We start from the raw sequence: 11,407 nt of genomic DNA on the forward strand, positions 1-11,407 counted from the left end.
TCTCTCTCTCACTCTCTCTCTCATATTCAGATATGATAGAGACCTGGGCAAGGTGCCGTATCAAATGAAATTGCACAGAAGTATAATAAAAAAGTGTTTAAAAAAACCAAAATATTCCCCCCATCGGATTAAAAACACATTTTATTAAGCAGATGGTGAAAGAGGATTTCCACTCTAGTAAATATGACAGGGCTTTCAAATGTGACACGGGAGGGAGGCAGAGACAGGGGAGGGGAGGAAGAGGGACAGAGGCAAGGAGGGAATGGGGAAAGAGAGCGCAATGCTGCAAAAGAGAGGAGAGAGAACGACAGAGTGTGAAGTAAAGGAGAGGAGATGAGAGCAGCGTCAGACCTGCGTTCTTTAAGCAGATCAGATTTGGGGAAATTGGGCTGTCACTACAGGATTGTGATGATTTACACCTATCCATCACAGGGAGAGAGAGAGAGAGAGAAGTAAAGCTGGAGTATGTACAATAATGCATAGCATCTGTAAAAATTGAGAAAATCCGTCCCTAGAGTTCACTGCTTGCTTTTCTTTTTAACGTTCTGTGAATATTACTGATATATAGTGATTGGTAGCAGCCATTCTTCATTACTTTTACTGTATGATTACATTATGGGACAGGTATTGTGGGTTGAAAGAAGAAAGTGAATGTCATAGATTATGACTTAAAAGACAAAATTCCCTCCCACATTACCCAGATATATTAAATAGTCATTTTAAAGCAAGTCGCAACCCTACGGAAATGCATTTTACAGTTGCACGTTTTGAACTGAATTGATCTGTATTGTCACCAGCTGCTGTTGACACTCGTCCCCTATGCCTCCTCGCCTGATCTCCCCTCTCTTTCTCCCTGCCCTCCTTCCTCCCCCTCTCCCTCCCCTCACTGCTGGCTGATGCACCTTACAGCCTCACTCCTGGACCATCTGTTAGGGAATCTAATTCACATCCAGTCATAATCAGGTTTGCTGGAGTGCCCACTGTCTCTGCCTCTCTTTCTGTCTGTCTCTTCCTGGCCTGCCTGCTTCTTTCTGTCTATTTTATATTCTTTCTTTGATTGTCTGTCGTTCACTTACAGTGAGCATGTAAGTCCGTCTCAATTCAATTTTGTGTATTTGGACATTTTATCAACATTTTCCTCTTTATTTCCTCTTTATTGCTTCCCCCAAAACTGGCAACTGTGCATGAACTTGTGACAGTGACAGAGAATTGATCTGACCTGGTCTTTTTAAATTGGAAATAAATTTGAACTTTAATGTTTTAAATAATGTTGTTGTATTACAGTATAATCTGTTGACATAAAGTCTGCAATTGCTTGTCATTGCAGAATTTGCTTTGCTTTCACCGGGTTTAAAACTTTGCTTCCCTGAAAACTCACTGTATTTTTTTTTTTAAATAGCAAATTACAAGTATTTCAATACTGCTTCAGCATTTTTATGGGGAAATTAATTCATAAGCATCAATTTAACATTGCATGGAGTATCTTAACTGTGCATGTTTATGTGTGTATTCTCAGTCAGTGTGTTTATGACTGAGAATAAGGCGAGTTGAGGTGAAGGGGGTGGAAGTTAATGAGAGGTGAGTGTCTGAAACCCTCTTTCTCTCTTTCTCTCTCTCTCTCTCTGCTCCAGCAGTAATCCTCTTCTATAAATCTGCAATCCAATCAGCGTTGTCCACACTTATACACACACAGACACACGCACAAACACACATACACGCACAGAGCTGTTGGGAGGCCCATCTGTGTGTTAAGGCAATCTGCTTTATCATTATGATTACATTGGGCTCAGTTTACAGCAATGTGTGTGTGTGTGTGTGTGTGTGTGTGTCTGTGTATTGAAGCGCACCCTGGCTGCCTGACATTAATCACATTCCCATGGTTTGATGGCCTAAATAAAAATAGGAATAATATTGTTGCTGTCCAATGAAGACTAAAGATCTCCAAAAACGAATTTTCTAAAGAATTCAAAAAAGTTTTAATGTCAGCTAAACGTGGAACAAAGCATATGAAAATTGTTCAGATCATTTTCATATAAAAAAAACTCAGATTTTTGACAGATTATAGAAGAGAAAGCCATTCTCTGCTGTAACAACTGAGAATTAAAATATTGCTACAAATTAATAATAATTCACTTGCATTTTGAGATGTTTTAATATTTTGGCCACGAGTATATACATACTGTTTAATAACAACTGAAATTGGAGCTTGGAGTTTTTTCCCAAAGGTGCATCTAGTGTGTGTGTGTGTCTGTGTGAAAGTGTGTATGTTAATCGTGTGAGTAAATCCCATCAACACAGTTGGAGGTCAGATATCCTGGAGAGAGTGTTCATGTGATCTTATGCTGCATGTGTATATGAGAAAAAAAGCACATTTGTGTGAGAGGGTGAGTTAAGGGTAAAATGAGTGGTATTTACCTTTATCTTTACTATTTGGTTTATTTAGTTATTTGATTTTTTGTTTATTTTTTTAAGAATATGTTCTATGTCTTTTTATTGAAGAGTAGAACAGTAAAAAAAGCACAGATAATAAAATAAAAATTAGAAAAAGATTAAGCTACGTCAGTTTCAGGGTCCTGGCTCGCTGTCACACTGCCATAACTTATTGGGACACTTGAATAGAATGAAGTCATCATTCATGTTACTGGTAACACCTGTGGTTTTCCTACTATAACAAGTCAAAATGCTGTGAAAAAGAGAAAAAAAAAGAAAAGCATATTCACTGTGATAAACTGTAAACCAGGAGGTCTTTTTGCTCTGATTTATAACATTCATATTCCTGTATTGCAGTATTTCAATAGAAGTACTGAGATAAATAAGTTGGGAGCTTCAGCGGGTATTGTTATTGTTGTTATTATCTGCCAACTGGAGAATATTGTTGTGTCACATCTGAAGCAGTTGAATTCACAATGATATTATCAATTGTTTTACCTTGGTCCAAAACTTGAACCAATGCAATGGCAGTAATGTTGCCCAATTTTGTGTGTGTGTGTGTGTGTGTTTTTCCTTCCCTTCGTGCCTATCTGTGTGTGCAAATGTAATGTGTGACCTTAAGCCATGGCGTGACTCCCTAGCCCTTGGCAAACCTTTTCACCTCTCATCACCAAACCTCACTGTCTGCCAGCATATATACACACACACACACACACACACACACAATCATATTGTGCTAGTACCACTCCTGTTGGTGATTGGCTGAGAGTCTGCGTGAGAATGGCTTGCCAGACCTCTAATTGGCTTGACCCAGACTAACCCTGAAATCCTATTGGACTAAGACTTCCCAGTCTACAGTGTACACGGGCATACACATGCTGACACACACTTAAAATTAAAGGGCTTTGCAAAAGCCTAACAACGCACCAATCAATAGTGTTCTAATAGGCTGCAATAATACAACAACAATAACAACATTATACATGACAGTAATTTTCATTTAGGTAGTCATGCCAGTTAGTGAGATTGTGCAGCATGACGTCTAATAAACACATTCATATTTCCATATTCAACGTATAGAACTATAGATAAAGCTTTTGGAAAGCTTATGTGAGCACGTTTTGCTATAATGATATCTAATGAAGTCAGTTCAAATAATTGTCAGTGCTAGGTCACAACAAGCTCAACTGAGAAATAAAATCTAAACACAGAGCAGTAAGCACACTTGTCCCACACTCATGCTCATTTGCATATAATAGTGCAATAAGCCTGCATTATGCTAATTATATACAAAACACATACTTACAATTACAGTTTTGCAATCTGGGCATGTGCTTCTGTCTCTTTTCCAGAGAAATTTAGAATGATTAAAAGACAGAGAGAACAAGTAGCAGAGAGGGAGGACGAATACGAAGAGAGAGTCTGTGGGTCTGTGTTTCATGCGTCACACCTTTGCTGTGTTTTAACATTAAACAAGCAGCATATTTACAGTTTATGTTCTAAAAATGGACCATGGTAGCCCTCAGTTTTACTTGCTTCAAACAACACCAGCCTAGAACTGGTTTGCACTGGAGATCTTTAAAGTGAAATTTCATTTTAGTTAAAGCTTTTCATGCTTTATTGCACATGGAGATGGCATGGGGGATTACTGTTATGGTAAATGTGACTGTCCTTCAACCAAATGATATGATTTAAAGCCTCTGTGCTGCGACGCATTTGCACTACTGAAGTGTCCTTGAGCCGGAAGTTGAATCGCGCTTTCTCGTGGTACCCCATAAATACTTTAAAAATATAACAAAACAAAGACAGTGCTATAGGTAAAGAGAGGAAAAAATGTGTGGCAGTGGCCACAAGGGTTGTATTATTGTTATTTAAAATATATAATATTTACCTTTAGACAAAGAAGAAAACATGTTGGGATCATTTAGTAGCAAACACACACACACACACACATACAAACTATTAATAAGAGGCAGAAAATGAACACCTTTACCATACCTGCTGTTAGTAATTGATTAGGGTGTGTAATAATGTGGAATCTTAGCAGTCACTTGCAGTCCATAGTGAGGGATTTTTAAAACTGGCTATATTTTTCAAGAGGTTAATCTGCTGCTTGCATATGGTAAATTTGTCTTTTGACACAAAAGCAGAGCAGATTGTTTTTAAGACTAATCTAACCATAATGTATATGCAGAAAAGATAAGATATACTTCAGTCTGAACATTCTGTCATAGAGTAAGGAAATAGAGAAATAAAACACAAATACATAATCCTCATATTTTAATAGATCACAGAGAAAAGTTACCTATCTCAGCACTATCTCTCCCGCTCTCTCTTTCTCTCTCTCACACACACACACGGACCACTAAAAACACTGGCTTTTGATGTCTCAAAGTGCTTGCCTTTCCTTTCTCTTTCATCTGAGGTTTATAGAGGTCAAGTGTGGCTTTTGTGTAAAACCGAACAGATTCATAGATTCTTTTTCTTTTACGTTTCTCTCTCTCTCTTTTTGTGTGTCTTTGGCACACTCGTCATTTTGTCTTACCTGGGGTTGTAGAGGGCATGTGCGTCTCTCATGTGGTTGGCCTCTAGTGGATCGTAGCTCTGGTGCATCCTCCAGGCGCCAGCGCCGCATTTACTATAGGTTGACTTGGAGTTATCTTCACTGCTGCTGTTCACCAATGGCCCCTTCGATAAGTTCATTCTGCAGGCAGGGGCAAAGCGAGAGAAGTAGGGGTGAAAATACAGCCAGCGCAACAGAAAAACGCTGAAAATAGAAGCTGACACATGGCCTTTCTAATGCAGTTGGGGGGTGTTTGATAAACTATCAAACTATTTTACTATTAAGCGAAAGATACAAAATCTATTGAAAGAAGACTGAAAAGTTCTTAAAATGTAAACATTAAAAGAACACACACAAATCAATTGTTCAGTGAATTTAAGATGTAATACAACTTCAAAAAACGTAGAGCAAAGATTTAATGTAGAAAAAGCAAAAAAAGGGACTGAAAATCTTATTCAATATTTAAGATCTACATTCATTACATTTTTTTTTTACAACAGGTGATGACACCAAAAGGGATACAAAAGATGAGGAAAAAGAACAAACCCTTCCAAAAAAGGTAAATAAAAAACAAAACAAAACAAAAAAGGTTAATTCTACAATAAATGTAGTGTGAGGCAAATTAATCGGATACAATCTCATGTGTTATAAATGTAGTTAATGCACACACATACATATTTTGCTGGTCTGTTTGATCCAGATGTAACAAACAGCTACCAAATACGCAATTGGTTATACGAGTACGCAACTACAGGACAGAAAGAGGTAGGTACGGAGACAGTCAGAAAAAACACAGTCAGGTTTAAAGACATGTAGAAAGACAGACTGACGCACAGGACAGCATGCCGAGAGCACCGACAGGCAGAGAGACAGACAGACAGACAGCTGTCAGTCGGACAGACGGATGCAGACGGGTGGAACCGGTACATGAGACTTTTGTCCTGGAATGTGTTAACAAATTTCTGTCAAATACATCTTTCTGTGCGCACATGCGTCAGTGGATGCGTCAGGCTGCTAATTGAAGCACACCCCGGCTGTGTTTAACATCAGAGGAGTTTTACCAGTTTTAGCCTTGGAAAAGGCTTTCAGGCCAAGGGAATATAAAACTAAAAGCACCGGAGGAGGGACTGCTACCTGTCAGTCAAACCCGCACAGTGGTTGTCAGGGGAGGAGCCGTTCGCCGGGGTGATAAGGTCAATGCGGGCAACAGAATACAGATCATCCATTTAAAAAAAATAAAATTAGTTAAATAACACGGCGTGAAAGAAAAAAAAGGGACAGAACTTATAGCTGACGTCAAAGAGGAGGAGAAGAGGCAGGGTTTGTAATAAAATTGGCTGGGTGGCCTACATTTTAAAAAAAACTATCAGGGGAGAATAGAGCGGGGCTGTTGGGAAGAAAAGCACTTTATTACAGGCGGACAAAATATAGAAAATACAGAAACCAATTCAGACTGGAGAACAGATGTCAGAACACAACTGGTAATAAAGTCATCCTTCTAAAATAATGTAAAATGCCTGCTGGCGATGCTTGAGGCATTTGTTTTTTTTTGCATAATGACAGATAAGTTGAAATAATTATGCTTGCTTTTTCTAAAAAACCGCCTAAAAAGGGGGAAATAATTTTTTTATCCTTAATGCTTAAACTTCGCTGAGTCTATAAATTGAAACAGTAATACTATTATGTTGGTTTTTCTTTAAGCCATCAAGCGAAACTAAATATCTACTAAATAAAATAATTGTGTTTCTTTTCAGTTATTTTTGGTTTGGTTTGGCTGGATTCTTTCCTGTCATTACCACATTCCTGTGTGTGTGTTGTCTCAGATGAAGTGTATCAGAAAACAGAGTAGGATGTTGGTATGTGTCACAAACTGATAGACACATGTTTACCACACAAACACACACCGCACAGGACATTTGTGTGTACGTGTGTGTGTGATGTTGTCCCACTGTGGGTTCCCGTTTAGGTGAAGGCCACGTAGACAGACAGGTAGACAGACCAATCTCTCGTCTGACAGCAATCCCTCCCTCCATCCACAGAGCTGGGTTGGCTCAGTGAGAGGTGGAGGGCCAGGGTGTGTAATATGTAGGTTTTAGTTCCACTCTGGTGAATAGGAGGAATCGATATCTTGCTGCTGCTGCTGCTGCTTCAAACACTTATTGGCTTTGGTTGCGGTGTCACAATGCTATATAGACAGGCAACACTTAATACTGCTTTTTTTATTGGGGAGAGTCCTGGTGTCACACCGGACTAAGGGACATCCAGTGCCGTGTACATGTAATGTTGTTAGTTCAAATCCCCATTCTTGGCTTTTCAGTCAGTTACAAGCTGTTAAATGAATTATATATCTTTCCACAGGCACAAGCTGACATTTGAAGGGCGAAGTACGTCATTATTTAGCTTTACATCCTCATTACCATTAACGATGAGATGCAATTTTCAGACAGAAAACCTGAGTTTACCGTGTTCGGACATAAATCGCTGTTACAATATTTTAGTTGAACAACAAAAGGCTTTTTTATTTTGCAGAAATCACCTCCAGTGCCCACTAAAACTGTTAGGGATTACCAAGAGAGATTCTGTTTTATTACATTATACCTTATGGCAAGGTAATCGGATCTTTTTTCATGTCTTTATTCATTCCAGAAGATTACATTTAGGCTAAAAGGCATCTTAAAATCAACATACAATCATTTAAATCAGGCCTTCACGGCTGCTTGTTATTCTATTCAATACAGAGAAATCTAACAAGAGAAAAAGTCCAGTACTAAATACGTATTGAACATATTCAGATTATTTCAAGGAACCTTTCATTTTAAGCATTCAAAACCATTAAAGTACTTACACATAAACAGAATAAATAGCTCAGGTCATAAATATTTATATATGTGTAGTAAAAGGAGTGAAAGGAGAGAATAAAGGGGAAGAGTATTAACCTATGTGATTCTACCTAACCTATTTCACGCTCCTGTCAGTACATGTAAGTGGCACCAGCACACACACACACACACACACATACACACATACACACACGGGGCTGTAACTGCCCTACCTAATTACCCCTCTAGTCAGGGCAGTGTGATGTCTTCCAGTCACATATGCAATACATATCCATAAACATGCATAAGTGTATAGTTTTATAAACAATGACAGCTGCATAGGAGACATACACACATGTGAACTGATAAATGTTCACTTTCTTGTATGGTAACAATGAGACCGTGGTTTTTAATTACTAGGCTCTTAGGTGGTAAAAGGTGACTACGCACAGTATATACTTTGATAAGTTACCCCAGATTACTATGTCAGGTAATTGTTAAAAATGTAAATTTATGTGATATAATAATTACATATTTGTAAAATGTCTCATAAATAAATGAGACATTTGTGTCTGTACCAAGGAGACATTCAAATGATCATTAAATAATCACAAGTATTAAGCGCATGAATATGTTTATATACAAATGTGTGCGCGTGTCTGCATGTGCATCAGGGCAGGTGGGGTACGACGCAGCCCTTTGTGTGTCTGAGTGGATGTGGATGTGTGTGCGCGTTAGCGTTAGCGACGGGAGCTGTTAGCGGGGCAGGCGGCAGATGGGCTGTCGGCCTTAATAGGGACTGAGCGGGTGCAGAAAGGTGACAGCTCCACGAGGGAGGGGTGTGTGGGGAGGGAGAGGAGGAGTGTGTGTGTGGGGGGTGAATGGTGAAGGAAGACGGGGATAAAGGGGAAATGAATTATCTGCGGAGGTCAAGAAAAGTGCGGATCAGCTGCGTAGGGGAACGCACCCCTGGAGGGCAAGAAGTGTTTATAATGTTTAATTTATGCAACATATACATTGGTATGTATATATATTTTGACAAACAACAAAGTTTTCACCTTGTTAATTCTGTGTAAAGTCGCAAATGCCGAAAGTATCAAACATTTGTCTTAATGATACAGCATTATTCATACAAGTACACATATAGAAAATAGACATAAAATAAATTTTAAAAATTGTTTGTGTATATGGAAAACAGCACCACGGGAACCTGAAAAGGTAATAAAAAACAGTAATAGAAGCTACGGACATTTCCGCACTAAATATATAAAGTGCACGTTTGCTTTCATCTCCTCAGATATGTTATTTGGTCTGGTTATGTTTATGTTGAAAAAAAAAAGAAAATAAAAAAAAGATTGGCCCTTCTATTCAAAACAAAACAAAAAGCTGGTGTCACAAGTATAACTTTAGTCACACAGAATTAAAACACACTCAGAAACGAGGGCCATATTCACAGATACATTCTTCTTTTATGGTCACATACAGTGTTGTGCATAGTTTGGTCTCAAAGCTGAATCGTTGGGACAATTTAAGGCGTGAAGGAACAGGAAGACAGTTCAGCTGTTTGTTCTGTTGTGACCAAAAACTTGTAAAATTAGCTGCTTTCTATCATTTACAGATTTGTAAGAGAGCTTTATTCCCCCCTCGAAAACACCACAAAATGAGAATGATATAAAACACTTTTTTGAATTATGCTTTTTACACAGATAGGCACATATTATGTCCCAATTTGTTTGCATTAAGAGAGTTTCACTTGTTCTTATTTTGTAATAATGCAACAACTTGATATACAGCGAGAAAGAAAAAACCTTAAGTTTTGCAGCCGCTATTTGTGTCAATTAAAATTAGTATTGAATTAATACTTTCTATCTTTCTACAGCAAAAAAACACTTAATGTTTGGGGGCAATAAGTTATAGATCAAATAGAGGAAAATGTAACAATAAAGACCTTTTTTAGAAGAAGTGTTCAATTCAGTTTTTGATTCAGAAAATATCTTTTTGTTAAGCGCCCGGATGTTTGAATATTAAGGAAATTTCTTAAGAATGCATAAGTAGTGTTACATATATTTGTCATGTGCATTTGACGAAGTTGGTAAATTATACCAAAGGAGATGCCAGGTGCACAGACGAGAGACAGAAGGAGAAAATGGAGAGAGAGGCAGACTAAAAAAAACTAAGGAGAGAGGTGGGGTCGTGGGCTGGCCTGTCGTTCTCTCCCCATCAGGCACACACATGAAGCATGATGGGAGGATGAGAGGAGGAATATTTCACTGTCAGTCGGAAGGCGGCATGGTCATTCATTCCTTTCTCTCTTTCTCTCTTAGTATCTATCCATGTCCCTTTCTACTGTATCTTTCTGTTTTGTCTTTTTGAACCCCCCTTACACACTGTCGAAACAATGACAATTTAATCATACTATACAAGGCCTGGGCATGTAGAGGGGGAGAACTATCCAACCACCCAATCTATAGGGCTCTCCCCATGGACACAGAGGAAGAGAGAGAGAGAGAGAGAGAGAGAGAGAGAGAGAAAGAGAAAGAAACTGCAAAACAGAAAAAGTGTGAAAGACGGACAAGACGTTTGAACCTGCATCATTCTCCCGATCCTCTTTAACTCATGCACACACACACACACACACACACACACACACGGCACCTCTCCATCTAAATCTGTTCTATTGTGGCCCAGTCTCCGCTGTCTCCTCCCATTAGGAGTGAGAGGCAGCATTAGAAGCCCTGAGCACGACACGATGGGCGCACACACACTCACACGTATACATACACCGGTCCCCCGTTCTGAAGCGCAGTGAACAGCTGAAATCACATTTGAGTAACTCTGTCTCTGAAAATAATAAAGCTACAGCAGTGAAAATAACGATTCTAAATGAGACATTAATTAAGAAAAGTCAATGTTACCTAAAATCAAACAGACAGATCCGTAAAAAAAAGACCTGTTTATTATTTAAAAAGAACATAAATAGCACATGCTTTGGACTCTGAAAGCTCAAATCTGCACAGAGGGAAAGAAGACTTCCCCGTTTTCTTCAGCATTCCTCTAACCTACGCTGCTACATAAAGTAGAAACGTCATAAAAGTAGCCTTGAATGAGACAGAAAAGTGTCAGTACTGAACGGAATATCAGTAAGAAGAGTAATTCTTAGTCAAAGCATAATTTATTTGATAGATTGTGATAATAGTAATAATAAATGAATGCACGTTTTGATGTATGGATGACGGAACATGAGGAATGAGCGGCGGAGAGAGAGGGAAGGGGGGGAAGGATAAGAGATGAGAAGAGATGAGCAGCGTTGTCTCTTACTATATATCACTCTCTCTCTTCTTTCAATCAGCACTTTGGCATTCAATCCCACACACACACACACACACACACACACACAAACATGTTTAGCTTCACCACCAGTGTGGTGTAATGGCTAATTGCAGTGAGTGTGTGTGTGTCACAGCTGGTACAGTCTCTCTTACTGCTCTTTCAACACATAAAGGCCGGCACTGACCCATAACATACTCTCTCACACACACACACACACACACACACACACACACACGTTTTCCCCCCACCCCATGGGTAATAGAGC

At 38.9% G+C, this 11,407-nt stretch overlaps 1 protein-coding gene across 1 annotated transcript in view; it reads right to left on the minus strand.

The window, feature by feature from the left end:
- esrrga (estrogen-related receptor gamma a) overlaps positions 1 to 11,407 on the minus strand; it is a gene marked incomplete in the record, with an annotated part of 76,502 nt that overhangs the window by 57,286 nt on the left and 7,809 nt on the right. The window contains 1 exon segment of the mRNA XM_035652059.1: positions 4,976 to 5,134. Coding sequence (XP_035507952.1) covers positions 4,976 to 5,134 — 159 coding nt within the window.

This window comes from Morone saxatilis, unplaced genomic scaffold (genome assembly GCF_004916995.1).
Source record: "Morone saxatilis isolate NCDOM2014 unplaced genomic scaffold, NCSU_SB_2.0 Contig11, whole genome shotgun sequence".
NCBI lineage: Eukaryota > Metazoa > Chordata > Actinopteri > Moronidae > Morone > Morone saxatilis.